This window comes from Pseudorca crassidens, chromosome X (assembly GCF_039906515.1).
Source record: "Pseudorca crassidens isolate mPseCra1 chromosome X, mPseCra1.hap1, whole genome shotgun sequence".
Taxonomy (NCBI): domain Eukaryota; kingdom Metazoa; phylum Chordata; class Mammalia; order Artiodactyla; family Delphinidae; genus Pseudorca; species Pseudorca crassidens.
The window spans coordinates 118,349,616-118,370,719 of record NC_090317.1 but is presented as its reverse complement, the minus strand read 5'-3'; the positions used below and the strand labels follow the sequence as shown (position 1 = coordinate 118,370,719).

Below are 21,104 nucleotides of genomic sequence, written 5' to 3'. Positions count from 1 at the left end.
CTAGATGTTCAAATTCAAAATAGGGCCCGTGGAATGTGCCTTTTTCGAGAATGACACCATTCCAGTTGTTTTTTAAAGACCGTAAATTAATTTAAGTAATATAGGGCCTCTGTTAACATACAAGTAGTCACCTTCTTGGGGCTGAGGTGTCTTGTTTGCTCTCTTTTAATATCTCCTATTTGTATTAAAATACCTGGTGGTGTCAGTGGTATGAAGCTTAATGTCGTTATTTTCAGTTAGAAGCTTTTTTTTCAGAAGAGTGCTTTGTATTAAAGCATTCATCCTGTCTCCATTTTTTCATACCTTATCTATTTTTTATTTAGTTTTAATAAATATATATAAGATTTTTATAAAGGGATTTTCCAGTTTCAGGCAATTTTTACTTTTATTTGTAAGGTTTATGTAGCAGTATTGATTTTTTTTTTTTTTTAATGTTCAGTACCTTGGCAAGCCACTAATAATGAACTTGTTAAGCTGGTTTTTAAAAGGTAAATAGAAAAACGAAGATACTGAAAATGTTTCTGTTTCTCTCAGAGGGTTACAGAAAAGCCATCCTTCAAAGCGTGTGCTTTTCAGACTCTCTAATTCTGAGGTTTTCAACAGCATGAAAATGGTCCTGCGGCATAGATACAGATCATTTGTAATAATGCTCAAATTGCTCGTTCAAGTGAGCCTTTGCCAAAAGGCTAATCATTAACCATGGTTGATGAGATTCAGTTCCTTCTGTGGTTTTTAGAGGCTCTTTACCTATGTGCTTGATTCTTCATGGCTATTTGAACCTGGTGTCATGCATTTTTAGTCTTCATTATGTTTGTCATATAATGGCAGGAGAATGATTGAAAGATCAATATGATAAAAATGTCTTCCCATTTAGGAAAAGTCCTGAAAACATTAGTCATTCTGAACAACTCAAGGAAAAGGAAAAACAAGGTTTTTTCAGGTCAATGAAAAAGAAAAAGAAGAAATCTCAAACAGTAAGTAGATGGCCAGTTTCTATTTACAGTGGCATCTGTATGAGTCTGCATTAGTCTGTGGGTACTTTACACTTTGTATGTGACAAAGTGAATTATTTTCTTATTGAGACTTAACATGCATATACTGTATATGTTTCTCTCTCAAATTCTATACAACTATCCTCCTCTCACAGAGCCTTTTCTAGGTTCAACAGAATCTCCAGGAATAGAAGAAATTTAATTTGGATGAAAGAGAATGCTTTAACCCTTTCTCAATAAACATCTTATCCATGTGGGTTTATAGTCATGTAAAAACTATGAAGCTGCAGGATTTATTTCTCTCTGAGGGTTAAAGATACATGAAAATTTAGGAAATGGTTTTGGTTTGTGTTTAAATCTTAAAATTCTTAACTAACCATCGTTCATTGTTCTCCGCTGGCTGGTTATCTGATTCCCATGTTGACAAGTGCATTTCTGGGCTGCCTAGTCACAGACAGGTCATAGTATTTGACATTTCAGGGCTTGCTTTAGTAGGACATGTTTATATTGTGATTGAACTGTGAAATGGAGTGAGTCTCATTTCCTGAGAGCCCTCCACCTGAACCAAGGGCTGGGTGCATGGAACTGTGCAGGTCACATCACTGAACGAACCAGGCAAGGATTCTGCTGGTTAGTGACGTGAGAACACGTGGGGAAGCCAGGCCTCCAGGCCAGCAGGAACGTCTTCACCCACACAAGGCGTTCTTCCTCCTTTGCTTTATGACACGTTTGAGACTAGACAAGGTTGAGTCAGCCATTTTAAATTATTTTGTTTCTAGTTTTACTTCATACGTGATTGACTCTCGTTTATTTAAAAAGGAAAAAGGCATAATCAAAATGACCTACCCAGATGGACTTCATTGATTTCATCTCTTAAGATGAATAGATTAGACTCAGTTTTTCTGAGGTCTGTTCCGTTACGAAAAGTCTAGGATTATGACTCAATGGTGAGTAAAGATGAGATAGATGATAGTAAAAAGGAATATATTATTTGAAGTAAGGATTTAATAAAGGCCTTCCTCGATTACCTTTCTAGATTACTCTTTACTTGCTTGTTTGTTAAATTTATGATGTCACTATAATATAAATATGAGCTCATTACAGAAAAATTGAGAAAAAAAATGATCATTTCTAATCTCACCACCCTATCACAACTAGTATTAGGATTTTGGTATATTTCCTCCTAGCTTTTTGGCCTGTGCATATGTTTATGGAAAGAAGGTGGTTTTTTAGTTTGTTTTAAATAATAGTAGTCATTCTAGTATAATTTTGTATTCTGGCTTTTTAATAGTATTTCTGTCACACATACACACAATATGTACTTTACTACACAGATTTTATTATCTTCATTTTAATGGCTGCATAATATTCCTGAAATGTTTATTTAGAAAAAAAGCAAAACCTGCCTATATGGCTAACTGAAACTCACTTAAAGTAGAAGGTCCAGTCAAGATGTCACTTAGTTGCATATTAACTACATATGTTATTTAGACCAGATGAACAAAATAGACCTGATTTGAAGTAGAGAAGTTTAAAATATGTAAAGTGCTATTAAAACTTATATCATCATCTGTGGAACATATTTATCCATCATGAACATTAAACTTAGACTACCTCCTCCTAACCACTGTTATTTTTATTTCGAGTTTGTTTTTGTTCGTAACCTCAGGCCCATAGCCATTGTGGGGTGATTAAGTGGAAGAAAATAGCAAGGACACAGGAATTGAAGGTGTTTTTGTGTGTAGATTTAGCTTTTGATATCTGCCTTAGACCCACGTTAAACCTGCGGCTCACCATGGCATGAGTCAAGTATGTACATGTTGACTGACTATTATTCAAGATCTGGTTCAAATTTTAGATGTTTAAATAGTGTAGAGTAGGGTAAATAGGAAATTTACTATTCTCTAACATACTCTCCACTTGAACTTACTTTTTTTAGGGTTTCATACTTTTCTTTTTTGATATGTAAAGCAACTGCAAAATATCTCTGCACAGGTCACAATGACTTAAGCCTTCCAAACCAAAAGTTGTTTATACCCTCTGCATTTTTTTTAATTAAAAGAGGAAAAAAAATGTTTAAAGGACTTTGATATCTAGAGTAAGATGTCCAAAAAGCACTCAGCATAGTACTTCCTGGCAGACCTCAGGCTCCCAGGCTTGACATTGTGTTAACTCTGCCTCCTTCACATGAGCATTGGAACAGAATTAAATTTAACTTTTCTTCACTCTCTAGAACTCAGCAAAAGGAAACTAGGTAAATGAACTTTGAAAGATTTAAAGCATTGTGGCCTTTGCATAAGATTCAACAAAATGGTAGTCTGATACCCAGTGCACAGAGAGTAGCCTCTGTGGGTCCTAAATCTAGTTTAACCCCTTTACTTTGCTAACTGCCCAGGCAAGTTGTGACCTGCCCAAAGTTGCACAATCAGTTGGGAGAACGGGAGGTGGGTTCTCCTGAATAGTAGGCCTAGCTCAGTCCCTGCCAGGGGCCCAGCGGTACAGAGCGCCGCCGGCTACCTGTCTTTTTTTTTTTTAATTGAAGTATAATTGATTTACAATATTATATTTGTTTCAGGTGTACAGCATAACGATTCAGTATTTTTGCAGTTTACACTCAAAAGTTATTATAAGATAATGGTTAGAATTCCCTGTGCTATACATTATATCCTTGTTGCTTCTCTATTTTATTTTATTTATTATTTTTTTTATTGGAGTATAGTTGATTTACAATGTTGTGTCACTTTTTGCTGTACAGCAAAGTGAATCAGTTATACATATACGTGTCTGAGGGCTTTCTTGTGGCCTCCTTAGACATGCAAGTTAAACTCTTCCTGGATCCCTGTCTTGGGAGCAGGAAACCTTATGGGCTATTTTACTCGAATGTCTTCATACACACCAATAAAAGATGATCTGAACACCTTCATATACATTCTGGTTCTCTGACAATTGAAATATCCAAAACAGGGAAAAGTCGTGCCAGAAAATCATTCTGTATTGTAAAGATGCCTGCTTTGACTCAAGCAAATCTGGAAGCCTCCTTGGGAAATCTGGCTTCAGTTCCACATTCAGACAGTTACATAAGCCCTCAGAGCATATGGTGACTTTGCCAACTTGGTAATTTTACCCTAGTTAGTATCTCAACTGGTAATCATGCTTCAGTTTAAGGATTGAACTTTCTGTTTCTTCACTTTTGTGGCGTATTCTGAATTGTGCCAGCTATTTTCCATGGGGTGAATACTTCTCACAGTGTAGAACCAGGCTTCTTCCTCAACGGTAGAATCCTGCAATATTGATATATTCCTCTTCCAAGTGATGTTTTCTGGTTCAAGAGTTGACCACGTTCAGAAAGGTTTGCGGTGTCTTTTTCTTTTTTCCTAATAGACCGGCAGATTACATGGTAGATTATTTAGTTGCTTAAGACCTCTGGCAATTAGGAAAAGATTGAAGCTCATCAGTAGCCCTTTAAACATAATTCTTTGTAGCAGTCCTATTTCTGATAATAAATAAATAAATCCTTAAATGTTTTGTAAGCTTAATGTGAATATATGTGTGTAGGTCTCTAGAGACATTCCTGCTATAGGTATTGAGCCTGTCCAAATGTTCTTTATATACACAGAAGTTTCTACATGTCTTGAATTTACATTATTGGCATCTTCATGTCCAGGTGAGAAATGAAACAGAACCTCTCAAGATGCACACACAGCACAGAGATTCTTTCAGTGACTGTTAACATTTAACAATTTGAGAGCATCCAAGGGCTAGGAGTTTCGATAAGAACACCTTCTTTTTTTCCTTGGCAATTAGTTTATTTGTATCTTATATTGCAGACAGATTCCACCAACGGGGAGAATCCAAGCATCAAGAAATCCCTCTTTCCTCTTTTTAATTCAAAGAATCATTTAAAGCATAGTTCTTCTTTGAAAAAGCTTCCTGTAGTCACTCCACCCATGGTACCCATTTTTACGTATGGTAGCCCTGAAAACTGCTCCAGTAAACTTGTTTTACTGATGACAACAGCATGTCTTTTATTTTCATGGGGTCATATTCTCTTTGTGCTAGTTAAGTACCTGAGCCAGTTCCATAAATTCACTGAGATACAAATTCTTCGACACTCTGGATTTCCTGAATCAGTTAAGGAGGTTGAAGCATAAAAGGCTATTAAACAAACAAACTAGTGAAAGGCTAGTTTGGGTTGTCTGATTAGCCAGTTGTTGGCAGACAGTATTCATAAAATCCCTTATTTCCTGTAAAGAATTTGATTAACATTTACAATTAACAAATGTCTTTTGGTTTGGCTCACAAAGTTTGTTAACACTTGGTTGGCAGTTTGTCTCTTTGAAACCAAGTGAAATTGACCAAATTGGGTGAGCTTGCAGGCTCCATGAAAAAACAGCTTCTGTTAGTTGGTGATTTGCTCTTTCCTTGCCTGGCTCTAGCTTTTGCTGGTCACTTAGTTGAAGGCCAGGGCTTTTGCACTCTCCTCTGTCCACCAGAATCGGCGAGTGGACCAATTGCATTCGTCTGGAATTTGTGGCACAAATTTCTAGCACTTACATAGTGCATAATGCTAGACCCAGATTTACTGGGTAGTGTCTTGGGAATATGATTCAAACCATACTTTCTCACTTTGCTATCCTTAAAAGCCTGCTAGACTTCTTTGGCACCACCAAACACAGGGTATGGATCATTTTCCCAGCAGGAACAAATTTTTGTTTTATTGAACTGGTTCATAACCTAACTGCAATATGGAATGAGGATACGGCAGCAATTCCTGGTACAGCTCAATTTAACTGCTCTCTCTTACAGCGACTAAAACTAACAGCATGGGAATGCTTTAAGGGTTGAGGTTTAACAAAGCTGCATGACATCTGCCAATTTTTCCTAATGCAGGGAAAATTATTAAGAGGGCAGCAGACTTTAACTAGCATCACTTGCATTGTGAACATTGGGAGAGTTGTGATTTCTTTTTTTATTGAGTCTTCTTTGGAGGGGAGGGGGGTGAGTTTTGGTTTGGTTTGATTTGCTTTCGTTCTCCTCTTGCGTGTGGTTGCATATCCTATTTAGGCTTACTGGTGTGATTATTGAATCCTTGTCCATATTCTGCTCTAGGTGCCCAATTCTGACGGCCCCGATCTTCTGACATTACAGAAAGCCATTCACTCTGCTAGCACCCCAAGCAGCAGACCAAAGGAGTGGCGTCCTGAGAAGATCTCTGATCTACAGACCCAAGTGAGTGGTGCCTGCATCACTCCTAGACTCTCAGACTCTGCAGTGACCGGTCTCTCCTGAAGAGAGGACAGGGTTGAGAAATTTAGCCTCTCAATGTTACAGCAAGGCTGAGAGTCTGCCCAGAATATACCCTCAGAAATAGCCAGATGCATCTTGGTAGTCCGGATGAATGGAGGAAAAAAGCGAGGTTCTATTAGTCTTCACCTGCGGGTAGGGGGAGGACAATTAAGGGGAATGAATAAGATACGGTTCCAGTCCACAAAAACTCTGCAGCCTAGGAGAGAGAGAAAATTCACAAATGACCATAATTCGTGGTAAAAGTGAAGCGTACCGTAAAATGTAGGGGAGGGTAAGAGAAGGTAGTGCGAAGATTAAGCGTTCGTTAAAGGTGGTAGCCTACAAACTGCGCCTTGAAAGACAGATATAGTAAGCTTTCTGAAAGACTGTTTAAGCTTCTGAAATCCGTACTAGTTTTGATAGAAAACCGGCAAACATTCGCATTAGGAACTGCATATTAGAAAGTATGTATAGTCACGTTTCTCTGCCATAATGGGGGAATAAGCAGAATCCGAATCCATAAATTTTTCAGGTAACTGAGGTCTTATCTCCTTGAAGCAACCTGTTTTGATGGAAATTTTTAAATATTGTATCTTTTCAGCATCCCATAATGAGCATAGTAACATAATTAACTTGTTTTTGATTATATTCAATATTTTATAAATCTCTTAGTCCTCTGTACTGAAATTTCTCTCAACCCTCATGAGCTTTTGAGGCTGTAGGGTTACTTGTGCCTATAAATGACCATGGATTTCTGTGATTCGGAGGAGTAGGTTCTATTTTATAGGTTTATTGTTTACTCTCTTTAATTATAAGCTGTTACTTAGAGCTGCTGAGAAGAGCTCCCTAAATTTCAACTGTATTTGCCCAGCCATTTATATTTTCTGCTTCTAACATAATATTGGCTGGAGGGGCGAAGACAGTGTAGAGAACCAGATATCCCAGTTATTGGACGTGTACCCGAACTAAAAGCACAAGGCTGTGAGTGAGAGGGCCTGATGTTCTATTCCTCATTTATTAAAAAAAAAAAAGAGAGAGAGAGAAAGAGAGAGAGAGAGAAAGTACAGAGTTTTAGAACCTTCTTTTAGAACCACTTCTTTTGCCGAGAAGCTCTTTTCAGGTAACTTTATATCTCCATCTGAACTATTGTGATTGTTCAATAGTTACATGTGGTCAGGGCTGTAAAAATCACCAGAAATGACCATGGAGGATGCTTCCCCAGGAGCGATTTCTACTCGAGTCAGTGCTCAAGCAGTAGCCCCTGGATTTCAATGCCCTGTGCCTCCGACTCTTTAGTATTTCTTGAGATTATCAACATTTTACTTTGCTGAGCCCTTAAAAGCCTTGAGGCCCTTGAGGATTGGCAGCCGGAGGTGCCTCAGGCTGGGGCTTCGGCCCACGTGCCGGGGTGCGCGGTGAGGGCCTTGAATGTCAGGGTGCTTTCCCATGCCTCTTCTGACGGTGACCCCATCAAGCCTGATAAAGAGGAAAGGGGTGTGAGTCAACTTTGGCCAGTGAGGAGCCTGTGGGGCAGATGGCTTCTGGGACCCTCCCTCCTGTTTTGAAGTCCCCCCCACAGTGCAGCACCCCATGAGGCGAAGGCTCCCTATGAGTGAATTGTGTTTTAGAGTCTCTAGGGCTTTTGCTTATTTCTGTGTGCTTTGCATTTTTAGTGCCCAAACTTTACCTCCCCCTCAAAACAGTAAAACACCAAAAAAATGATAAAGTGCAGAAAGGGAACACTGGGATTTTGCAATGCCAAGGGAAAGGGAAAATCAGGGAGATAAGAACAGAAGGGGGTACACAATTTTTAGCCGAGTATGTTGCTACCTATTGAAACATTACATTTTTTCAGTTACTTTTGCCGCTAGACATGGTGGAGTGGCTGAATTTTAGCAGGTGAAATCTAAGTGGCAGCTTTATGCAGAGTTGTTGGGAAGGAAGTCTTCTCGAAAGGGAGAAGCACATCCCTTCTTTTGCTTCTTTCTGATGGTTGGCGCATGAGACCTCCCCCCTCCCCCCCATAATATGGGATGCAGCCAGATAGAAGGTGCCTAAGCCTTTGATCAGTCACCATACCAGCTCTAGATTTCTTCTACGTTTCTAGGCTTTTTCATTAAAGAAAAATAACTCCAATCTTGCCTGAAAAAGAACAAAAGAACAGATAAGGCTGGACTGGCCCGTCCTCCCCCACACCCGCCCTCCCTGGCTCCACACGGTCATCTCAGGTCTGTGCTCCTTTTCCTCCCAGCTTTCAAGTCTACTCTAAATTAAATCCTACATGCACCCTCATCTTTTCTTTCAGAGCCAGCCATTAAAATCACTGCGCAAGCTGTTACATCTCTCTTCAGCCTCAAATCACCCGGCTTCCTCAGACCCCCGCTTCCAGCCCTTAACAACTCAACAAGCCAAAAATTCCTTCTCAGAAATTCGGATTCACCCACTGAGCCAGGCCTCTGGTGGGAGCAGTAACATCCGGCAGGAGCCAACACCAAAGGGCAGGCCGGCCCTCCAGCTGCCAGGTCAGATGGACCCTGGTTGGCACGTGTCGTCTGTGACCCGGAGTGCCACAGAGGGGCCTTCCTACTCTGAACAGCTGGGTGCCAAGAGTGGGCCAAACGGGCACCCTTATAACAGAACAAATAGGTCCCGAATGCCAAATCTGAATGATTTAAAAGAGACAGCCTTGTAATGTGTGCTGGAGTGGGGGTGGGGGGGAAGGGACAATCCGGTTAGGAGGGGAGGGGCGGGGTGGGGTGGGTGGAGAATGGGCGGGGCTGGGGTGGTAAGCCAGTATTTTCAGCTTTATCAAGGTGTGTGCAATATTGTATGTGTGGAGCCAGCTGGCTCCTCACGGCCACAAATGCTAGTCAGGGATCTTAGAGCCACAGGAGTTCCTTAGGGATCACCAGTCCCCACGAGTCTTGTGTGAGAGTAGATAGTGTGCAGCTGAGGAAGAAGACACTTTTGCCAGGTTCTCCCCCTTAGGTTCCAGCTCTAGTGCAATCGCCGTTGAACTTGGGAAAGCCAGGATGTGTTTTGGCACTGCAAGGGATAGAAAAATATGTGTTGACCGATGTCCTTACCACAGATTTTTTTCCGCCTAGACTAAATGTGGGGTTTATTGTAATCCAAGAGTATCCCTTTGAAGGGTTAGCAGATGAACTAACTGTATGTCTTAAATTGTTTTCTAAACTTCCATATTTGATAGGGTTTGTAACATTTATTTATAATTAATTAATATTGTACTGTTATAATCATACCTTTTCTGTTAAACGTAAAGTTATTTTGAGCTGTTTGGAACATTGTGAAGCAGTGGGACAGCTACAGTAGTTTCTATAAAAACTAAACAGTAACGTTTATATATTGCATCAGGAGTATTTTATTCTATATATAAATATATATATGGTAAATATCTGTCTGTTTTATAAATATAATCATTTAAAGAAAGTATCGTTATGACACTATCTGCCATATTTTTATACATTTGTGATATGAAGTGAGTATTATACTTCTAATCAAGGGAGTTGAATTGTGGCTGCTCGTGACTGTAACCGTAGGAACCTTGCTAAACTTTCAGGCGACAGCGGCAGCTTGTAGACACGATCCTTGGTAGCAGACGAGATGCAGCATCTCCTTCTGAACCCACAGGGAAAGAAAGTTGGCTAGGCCAGTGAGAACTCCAGCAGGCCTGTTCCGTCCTCACACAGTTGGCTCCTCTTCGTGTCCAGGGACGTTCCTTGCACCTGAGGGGAGAACAGATCCAGGGTTACTCATGGGGTCTTTGTAGAGAGAATGTGCTCTTCTACTTAGCATTAGCGTAGGGCATAGACCAAAGATTTGCCAGTGAACATTCCTAGTTGCGAGGTTGTAAAAGGTATCTGCAGATCTTGCAAACCAGCTCTATGCTCCTGAATCCTGTGCACTGTACTGGAGACTCTTGGCTGGTAGCGTGTGAGATACATGTGTGGCATTTCTATTTCTAAATGCTTCTTTTGTTATCGCTCTTTCCAATATATTTAAAAGGCTCCTGAGGCAATTCCAGATGTAGAGAAAATTGCTGTACTCATCTTCCTGAGACGGTCCATTTGTAACAAGTTTATCATGCACATCAATAAACACACATACGCACACACACGTGGCCAGAACAGGACTTACCTTTCCCTCATTTGATCTCCTTCAACTCCCAGGTTATTCCCAAGTATCATCAAGGCCTTTGGCCAACAAGGGTCATAGCCCCGCGTTTCTGGGCCATCCTTGACAGAAATCACCTCAATACCATCATCCGTCAAGAGTATTAGATTTTCGGAAGTAGTCTCTTAGCAATAATATTTTTAAAGGTCCCCTCCCACCCCTCAAAGAGGTAGCTTCTCGGTATTTATTACTTGTCCCAGGACTGTGAGAGTATCAGCCCCTGAATCAAGTTGGCTATAATTGAAATCTGCTGAGTTACTGTTCCCCTCCCCCAACATTTTAAGAATCATAGCTCTGATGATTATGAAGATTATAAAGAAAAAGGTCTTAGTTTCTTTGAAGCTTAAATTGTGTGCATATTGCATTTTTATATAACTACTATAATGATGTGTATTGATTATATATAGAGGTCATTTTAAGGTGCTTTTAATTTAATTTTAATAAGTGTAATAGGCACTAAAATAAAACTCAACTAGGTACTATCATTGAAACAATTTGATTCAAACCAATAGTTTGCATGCTCTTCGGTTCTTTTTATATCTTACTGCTTTCACCAGTTCAGTGCTGTCTGAGTAGCTCTGAATTCTGGCTTTTTCCAGGCAGCTGCCCAGTTATATAGTGATGTGGACCCTTAGCAGTTTTTGCCTAGATACTAATGACTCTAAAAGGGTGTGTAACTCTTCTTTTTTAAACTCAACCTGTACCTTGTATTCCCCCTTGCAAACCAGAAACTCCATTTTTTTCCTCTGGAAAGACTTCTCACTGTGCTGTGTGCTTAGGAACTGCGCAGTCACATTGCCATGCTGTGGCATTTGAGGCTCGTCGTCACCTAGGGGCTGGTTTCCCATGTTTTCATCCTTGCTAACATTGGGATCTTAGATATTTGCAGAACATTTATATTCGTGATGGTTCTTCAAAGAAGGGCTAGAATAATTGCCTTCTACCTAGAGCAAAGTAAACCTAACTGATGAAGAGTCAATACATACTTTTCGTACATTCCCAGATTTGAGCCAGAAAATATCTGCAATGTTTTCAACTAGTGTTTTTGACATAGCTCTTTTATCCTCTTCTCAGCTTTTGTCCATTCTGACTTTCATTGACCTCAGTAAGCTGTAAATGATCTACAATTCGCATTTCTAGCATGCATATTTCTCTTCCTGGTCACATGGTAAAGTTTTCTCTCAAATCTAATGGGCCCTCTTTTAGCTCTGAACTTATTTTCCTCTGGTTGATGAATTATTGGCCTCACAAAGATTGCCATCTGTGATAAGATTAAGGACTTGACTTAAGGTCACAAAAGTCTGCATTTTCTTTAGGAAGGGAAGTTTATGACATCCATGTTCTATCATCTGCCCTAACTTCCTAAAGGATAAAAAGGTTGAATGAAGGCTTATGAATTGCTTTGTTTATGGAAGTATCGCTGATCTTGTGAAAAGAAACTCTGCTTTACTGTTTTTCTACTTTTGCTTTACCGCCGTCCTCATTATTCTTCTCAGAAGTTCTGAATGAACTTTTACTAAACCTTGTTTGGTTTCAGTCAGAGGTTTAGCCTCTCTAGAGCCCAAGACAAAAAGTGCTCCATGCTGAGGGGCTCAAGTGAGTTATCTACAGCAGGATTCTCGACCAGGGCCAATTTTGCCTCCTGGGGACATTTGGCAATGGCAGGAGACATGTTTGGTTGTCACAACTGGGGGTGGTGGTGTGCTACTGGGATCTAGTAGGTAGAGGCCAGTGTTGCTGCTAAACATCTTGCATGCCCAGGACCGCCCCCACCAGACAAAGAATCATTCAGCCCCAAATGTCAGTAGTGCCGAGGCTGAGAAACCCTGCTCTACCATATTCCAAGCCCACCTATCTGCAGAGCTTGGCCCCGCGCTAGTTCTCTGCAGGCTTCAAAACTGCAGGTACGAATTCTTTAGCGTTGCATTCTCTTAAAGAGTCTTCTACCACCTTTCTTGAATCCCTGGAATCCTACTGTCTGTTTTCATTATCTTGGACCTGCTAAAAGGTACATCCTTTGGGAGGGGACCAGAGTCACTTTATAGGTGTTTGAGAACTTAAATTCTAGGTCAGCATCCTTAGAAAATCTTTCATAGAGTCATGAAGCTTATATTTAGAAGCAAGCAGCAGCCTGGCAGATTGGCATGATTTTTACCAACTGCTCAAAGGCATCCGTGGCTTTTAGCTGTCTCTCCCAAAAGAAAATGTGTTTGTTTTTAATTTAAGTCATTTAATAACTCTTTACAAATATTGGCGTATGACCGATTAGAAGCAAAAAACTCTTAATTGGTGGTCATGATGTGGCTGTTATAGGAGTATTTGTGCCGTGTGCTTTGGTTAAATCTGTTTTAAAATGTACTTTAAGATTCACCATTTGCAGTTGTACTTTAATTCTAAGCTCAGAGCCATGCTGGGTAGTTTCCAGTCGCATCATGTATTATAAAGTATGCTGTGGTTGTAGAGTTAGACAGTTTAGCATATTTCTAACCTGAAAATTAGTGGGCTTTGCTACGAAATGCTACCCCATTTTTCCTTCCCAGCACCTCTTAGTTAACATCATAGTACCCTCACTCCTTAAACTAGTTTTTAGAGTAAATAAGGAAAAAAGCCATTTATTTTCTTCTAGCTAAGTATTGAGAATGACTCATAAGTGTACAACTGTTTTTTAAGGCCAAGAGGATTACTTTTCAAGTATGTAGAAGGCTCTGTCCATTTCTGTTCACCTAGGTCCTGGTGGGGACTCAACCTTTAGCAAGGGCAATGGCTCATTGCGACTTATTCCTAGAGCTTAGCTGGGACTCAGAAATCTGCATAATCTCTCCTGGTCAGAACATATTTTCTGGAGAGCAGTGCTTTTATATCTAGAAGTTTGTTAGCTCCTGCATTATAGTCAGATATTGAGCTCCGTGCGAGCACTAAGATCCACAGACTCATACTTTTGTGAACTGGGAATGTGGTATGATACACTGAACCAAGTCAGAAAATATTGAAATATTTCCTTGCCTCCTTCAATTCATCACTAATAAAGTGTGTAGGCAGAGAAAACTTATTTGCAGTTAAAAAAAATGGTTTCTTTAAAAGGGGCTGCAGAAACAACAGTACAAATGTCATAAGTGTCCTGTTGCTAATCCGCAGGGCCAGGATCTCACAAGAAGGCTCTCTTAGAGACTTAAAGGGCCAACTTGCAAAATAAAAACTTGTAAGTGGCTCTGATTTCTTCCTTCTGCATCTTGACCAGCTGAGATATAGAATATAATAACTTGAGGTCTGATTCAGCTGGGTAAAAAATTCTGTATTAGAAACCATGAGTAAATGCAAGAAAGTGAATCTGTGACAGGATGAGTCCCTTGTCTTTCTGTATACACACAATGTGGTAGAAGTACAGTGGCTAGGAAACTATGGGCCTGCTGCCCTATTCTATTCTATTTCTTCTTTTTTAATCGAATGTACTATAAAATGTCATAGACTTTTGTGCCAAGTCAGTTACTATGTGAATATTCATTTCTCATAGTGCTTTGTTAATACATCAGTGTTAGGCCTGGTCCTGACTCCACCTTTCTCCGCTCCAGGCACTGACCCACCTTTCTGTGTATCTCCTATAGGCTATTAAATATGATCACAACCTGCCTTGTACTTCCATTCATTAACTGTTTACTCCCAAGTTTGAGGGAAGTTTGTCTTTTGTTTTGCCAGAAAAAAATTTGTAATAGTCTACACGTTGGATTTCTAGGGCCAGAGAACTGTGGCAGTGAAACTGGTATCTCTTCTAAGGCCCTTCATTACCCAAAAGGTTAAGCTCTCTGAACCCCATTTGATCCTTGGGTTGTATTTTGATCTTCCTTTGGAATCTTAAAAATCGGTCTCCATGTTGTATGCAGATTAGAAGTTGCCTTGTTCACTACTCTTCCAGCGCATAGTATCAGGGAGAAAGAGGCCTTATCTGTTCCTCCATCCCCTCCGTTTTGACAGACTGCAAAGAATTCCTCAGGACTTCCTTTGGTTTGGGATTTTACTTTCCCAAAAGCCTGATCTGATTCATTTCAGGCATAGACAAGCTTGTCCTAGTGCTCTGCTTCAGGGCTAATCAGACAAAACCCAGGAATAGAAAAGGTAGATGCCTTGACTTTTGTCCCTGTTGGGGGATTAAAGTGTTTATCGCCAGAGTTGTCAAAAGCTCCAGTTACAACGCATTCAGTTTCAAGGGAAAAAAAAAATGATGCTTTTCCTTCTGGAGAACTTTTAAGTTCTCCACAGCAGCTTAGATTTTCCAAAATGGAAAGTAAAGCTTGTATAAAATCTGTTTTCACTAGAGATATACAGTCGATTATAGTCACCTCAGTCCATTTCCCTCTCCTTGTTTCCTCCTTGGTCACTGATTGAGTCAGGCTGGAGGGGTAATGCTGTGATTGTAAGAAGTAAATTCTCACGTGAACGTGGACTGATTAACAGAAACAAACCAAACAAAATAGTTGCCCCTAATTCCTATCTCCAAGAATTGCTTTGTGCCATTTTGAATTCAGGTAGTTATTCTGTATATATTTAGAAGACTATTCTGAGCTTCTTCAATCTCTAGGAAGTTTGAAGGGGGTATCTGGGAAGACACAGAGCAGGGAGACTTTGAGAACCCTGCTTGTGCCTGAAAACAAAAATAGGGATAAGCCAGAATGATGTAACATCTAAGTTTGTGGTAGATGAAGAATCAGTTGAAATTCTTAATTGCACAGACTTTATAATCCATAATATAAAGTGTAATTCCATACTTTGTACTGTGGCAAGGGTGTGACGTGGTGTTAACCTTTTTAATTTTTGAATCCAAGCTGAATTTAAAGTGTTGAATATTTAAATTCCTCACAAGCTAATTATGAACCATTTGTAAGGTGTTTATATAACTCTTTGTATCATGTATTGGTACATCTTATCAAGTTTTTTCTGGCATGTATTCCATTCTAAACTTCTGTAAAATTTCTATTGTTGCTGTAAATATTATACAAATATCTATTCCGTGGTAACCTTAATTATCAGCATGAAATGGTTAATTTTTACTGAGCACAATGTATTTTTGAATGGATCTTCCCAAATGTCTTTAATAAAATGCAGATTTTGCACTGACTGATGTGATTGCCAGGCCTTCCCCATCTTGAGCACTGTGGTCCCTCTTGTTTGAACAACAAGCAGCTCCGTGGTAGTTCCTTCTTTGTAAAGAACTCGTTTGAATTCAGATGAGGGATAATGGGCCTTTGAATTTGGAATCAGTTTAAGGGACAGAAATTATTGTAAGGCAGGGCAAATCCTGTTATTTACCGATGTTGATAATTTTTTTTTTTTTGTATTTATAAAGCTTTTTTCCCCTTCTGGCATTTTGAAAACTTTGGCTTCTTTTACACTTGAGTGTTGCCTCATTTGCACGTTGCCAGACACTCACTTGGTGGTTTGGGGAAGATGGGAAGAGATGTCAACCTCCTGCTTAGTGCCATGGAGGAAGCAAAGATGGACAGCTTAATAAGGATTTCTTCATGTTTTAGAGCAAGGGGTTGGCAAACTCTTTCTGTAAAGGGCCAGATAGTAAATATTTGAGGCTCCATGAGCCATTGGATCTCTGACTACTCAACCCTACTCACCATGCAACTCTGCCATTGTAGTGCAAAAGCAGTATAGATGATATGTAAATGAATGGGTGTGACTGCGTTCCAATAAAACTTTATTTACAAAAACAGGCAGGGAACCAGATTTGCCAGCCTGTTTCAGGCCCTCACTTTTGTTTTTAAGGATAAGAAGACCAACTAAGTAAATGGGGTGGCCAGGGGAGAGCTTAAATTTTGTGATAACATGTATAAATATTCTCCAACTTTCTTTATCTTTCTAAACAAAGGATAGGAGCTAAAACCCTGTGTCACCAAAATCTTCACTCCAAGTTTCTCAAGTGTCATAGAAACTTGTGGCCTGTGATTTCAACTATACTGTTTATCAAGACTGAATCAATGTAACTGGGGCTTGTCATTTTTTTATGTTCATAGCACTTACTATGGCTGGGCACATTGCCAAGTATTTTACTTTTATTATTATTATTATTTTTTTTTTTTTTGCGGTACGCGGGCCCCTCACTGTTGTGGCCTCTCCCGTTGTGGAGCAGAGGCTCCGGACGCGCAGGCTCAGCAGCCATGGCTCACGGGCCCAGCCGCTCCGCGGCATGTGGGATCTTCCCAGACCGGGTCATGAACCCGTGTCCCCTGCATCGGCAGGTGGACTCTCAACCACTGAGCCACCAGGGAAGCCCTACTTTTATTATTACATTTATTTTTTGGAAGACCGCAGAGTGGGTAGTATCCCCATTTTGTAGATGAGGAAACTGAGGTTTATGGACTTTATGTTAACCTGCCCAAGGTCACCCAGCTAGGATTTGAATCCAAGTATGTTCACTGGAAAGCCCATACCCTTTTAACACTACTATACAGTGTGATCACTATGTCTCCATGTATAGAAACTGACATGGGTTCATGACATGGGGTGATTCATGTACCACCCTTCTTCCCATCTCCCATCAAGTGGTAATTGAACTGATTTGAGAATAGAACATTTCATTGAAACAAGTCACTAGAGGTCCAGAGACTAGTGAAATGGCTGAAAGCACAGGATCTGGGATCGGATTACCGGAGTGCAATCCTAGCTCCATCACCTACATCTTGTGTGGCTTTATGCAAGTTACTTAACTTTTCTATGCCTCGGTTTCCTTATCTTTAAATGGAAAAAATAATAGTGCCTACTTCATAGGGTTGTTGTGAGGATTTAATGAGATGATAACCTGCAAAGCATTTGATAGATTCTCAGTAAATATTAGCTGCTACAGTATTTTTGCTATTACTTGTGCCCCAGTTGACAGCCCTATGAAGTTAAAAAGGAATGTCACTGAATCTTGACTACCACTTATACAGAGCTCATTAAGCACTTTAGGTGCATTTATCTTATTTGATCTTCACATCAGCCCTGTAAAGTTCTCACGATTAAGAACCACCCAGCTTAGAGCTACTCTTGGGATCACAGGGGAAGCAATAGCCCTTACAGGTGTGCATTTGTCAGCAAGCCTCAGCAACCATGCTCCAGGCAGACAAAAAGATGGGCTTCTGTCAGTGTCTGTTCAAAAGCTCAATTCAGGGGTGCAATCTTCTGGGTTCTGAGACTGGAATCATAGCAGTACCTTTATTTTGAAATACCTTTACCTCATCTAAGTAACCTCCTCCCACCCTGAATACCAAAATCAGCTCAGACTTTTTCTTAACCTTGCCTACACTTAGTGTTACTTCTTTGTTCATAGGATTTCATCTAGTTGTTTAAAAATCTCCTGCAATATGTTACGTATATTTTACCACAATTAAAAAAAAAATGTCCTGCAAGTATAGGCCACACTCTAGAATTTATGAAAATATTCTTCAACCAAAAGTTTCCCCCACAAAAGAAATAGTACTGCAAACATAGTTCATGTGTTTAATGGCAAGATTCTGTTGGGCTTCAGATGTCCCTCAATAAAAGTTTTATTTTTTATACATTCTGTCATGAATTAAATGAAGTAAAAATTCATATGCTGTAGTAAATAAATTACCTACAGATAAATGTTTTACGAATCTCACTGTTTATTAAATTCTGAAGTACTGAGCAATTTCCAGTAGGAAATCTCAGCTGACCTCCTTGCAGAAATTGACAAGTTGATCCTAAAATTCTTGCGGAAATCCAAGGGACTCAGAATAGCCAAAATGATCTTGAAGAAGAACAAAGTTGGAAGACTCATGCGTTACAATTTGACAACTTCCTACAAAGCTACAGTAATCAAAACAGTGTGGTACTAGCATAATGACAGACATATAGATCAATGGAATAGAACTGAGTGTCCAGGGAATTCCCTGGCGGTCCAGTGGTTAGAACTCCATGCTTTCACTGCTGAGGGTGCAGATTCAATCCCTGGTTGGGGAACTAAGATCCCACAAGCTGCGTGGCATGGCCAAAAAAAAAAGAATTGAGTGTCCAGAAACATAAACCCTCACCTTTCTGGTCAATTGATTTTCCATAACGGTCCAAGGTCATTCAGTGGGGAAGGAATAGTCTTTTTGACAAATGTGCTGGGACATTTGGATATCCACATGCAAAGAATGAAGTTAGACCCCTACCTCATATCATATACAAAAATTAACTCAAAATCGATCAAAGATCTAAATGTAAGAGGTAAAACTATAAAACTCTCGGGAAAAAAAAAATAGGAATAAATCTTCATGATCTGGATTTGGCAATGGTTTCTCAGATATGACACCAATAGCACAAACAACAAAAGAGAAAAAATAAGTTGGACTTAAAATTTTAAAATATGTGTTTCAAAGGACTCCTTCAAGAGAGTGAAAAGACAACCTATGAAATAGGAGAAAATATTTGCAAATCATTTATCTGGTAAGGTAATTGTATCTAGAATATATAAAGAACTCTTACAACTCAATATTTTGAAAACAGCCTAATTTTAAAAATGGGCAAAGGGTCAGAATAGACATTTCTTCAAAGAAGGTGTACAAACACAGTAGACACATGAAAAGATGCTTAACATCATTACTCATTAGAGAAATGCAAATCAAAACCACAATGAGAGGTACTACTTCATACACACTAGGATGGCTACAATCAAAAAGATAATAACAAGTGTGCAGAAATTGGAACCCTCATACATCGCTGGTGGGAATGTAAAATGGTGCAGCCATCTTGAAAAATTGTCTGAAAGTTCCTCAAGAGGTTAAATTGAGTTACCATATGACCCAGCAATTCCACTCCTGGGTATATACCCAAGATAAATGAAAACGTCCACACAAAAACTTGTACACAGTTGTTCATAGCAGCATTATTCATAATAGCCGTAAAGTGGAAACAACCCAAATGTCCATCAACAGATGAATGGGTAAATAGAATGTGGTTTATCCATACAATGGAATGATATTCAGCCATAAAAAGGAATGAAGTACTGATACATGTTACAACATGAATGAACCTTGAAAACACTATACTAAGTGAAAGAAGCCAGACAGGAAAAAACCACATATTGCATGATTTCATTTATATGAAATGTCCAGAATACGTAAAATCTACAGAGACAGAAACGAGATTAATGGTTGCCCGGGGCTGGGGTGGGCAAGTGGGTTGGAGAGGTGTGATGGCTAGTGGGGACAGGGTTTCTTTTGGGGGTGATGAAAATTTTCTAAAATTGATTGTGATAATGGTTGCTCAACTCAATATACTAAAAGTCATTGAATTATACACTGTAAATGGGTGAAATTTGTATGGTATGTGAATTTTATCTCAATAAAGCTGTTCCAAAACAAAACTTTCCAATATAAACAATTATTTGGAGAACCTTTATCCCTGCCTCACGCTGTTTACTTCTTTTCTTTTTTTCCCTTAACTATACTCCCCTGCTGTGTCTGGTGTGCCAGTTGTAGAGTCCTGAACTCTTAGGCTATTGCCATTTTCTCTGACAATCCATGTCACGATAAAAGTTCATTCAGCTTTCCTAGTAAGAATCTCTAGGCATTCTGTTCAAAGTGGATTTGTCCATGTGTCCTAAGGCCAGAGAAGGATTTTTTTTTTTCCCTACCCTGAATTGATACCTTTATATGTGAGAGAAGATTGAGCAGAGAAAAGTGTTTTTCCACATTTAAGTGTACAGCATGGGATTGGAAAGATGCTGGGTTAAATAAGCTGTTCTAAGCCCAAAAACACCAGGGAAGAGATTTGGGGATTTTAGGAGGCTGGCCATTCACAGAGAAGGTCGTGTTGGTGTGAGTCCATTGCCTCGGCTTGGAGTTTGAAAACAGAAAGTAACTCAGAGAAATGAGCTGCTAGCAGAGGCTGCACTGCCTCAGGACCAGGACAGTCTTGGCTTCCCCAGTCTCGCTGGAGGGCCCTCATCCTCTGATTCCACCCCTTCTCGGCTCCTGCTTTCAAATCCTCTCCTGCCCACCGGCCCTGTCATCAGCCTCTTCCAGGGAAAGGCCTGAAAACTCAGGCTGAGCTATAAACGACAAAGGCGGACTGTCCTTCCCCTGAGCTCCCCGCTTGTGGAGCTCCTCCAGGAGGGGAAGGCCAGGCTGAGCCCAGATGTTACGAGGCAAGGGGGCAGAGGTTGGAAGGTTGGGCTCACCAGCGGCCTAGCCGCATCACGCTTCTCAGATTGTAGGGCCTGACCACTTTCTGCAGACTGTACTCAGCTGATGGGCCTCCTCTGTGTAGCCAGTGATAGCTCCTGGCCAACTGTTTTCCAAGTGTTAAGCTTGTTGAAAAATGGTAGCCCTAGATAAAAGGAAATTCTGGTGTGTTCTGGTCATTTGGGGTTCCTAAATACAGGGAAACTTTGCTCCTTACATATGCAGCCTGTCCCGTGTATTCACCTAAATAGTGACCACAGACTGGGATCATTTGCCTGAGGGGACTGCAGAATGGAGCTATATGTGATGAGAGCTCTGGACCTCCCCCCATCCCTGTGTTCAGGGTTAGGTGTGAGGGGTGAAAGCTCAAAGCAGGGGAGGCCCTCCTACCTCTGGGGTGTTTGGTCATGCACGGCTCTCACGAGACTGAGACATGGGCTCCCATCCACCAGACTCATCTGTG

The 21,104-nt window shown here is 40.2% G+C and overlaps 1 protein-coding gene across 3 annotated transcripts in view; it reads left to right on the top strand.

The window, feature by feature from the left end:
• Positions 1–8,995, top strand: part of CDKL5 (cyclin dependent kinase like 5) — a 182,815-nt gene extending 173,820 nt beyond the window's left edge. For 2 of the 3 annotated variants that reach the window (XM_067724512.1, XM_067724513.1), the window contains 4 exons: positions 875–974; positions 4,820–4,942; positions 6,102–6,221; positions 8,584–8,995. In XM_067724512.1, the coding sequence (XP_067580613.1) occupies positions 875–974; positions 4,820–4,942; positions 6,102–6,221; positions 8,584–8,970 (730 nt within the window). In that variant the 3' untranslated portion in view covers positions 8,971–8,995. The remainder of the gene's footprint in view (positions 1–874; positions 975–4,819; positions 4,943–6,101; positions 6,222–8,583) is intronic. The other variant, XM_067724514.1, reaches the window with a different exon arrangement.
• Positions 8,996–21,104: the final 12,109 nt, after the last annotated feature.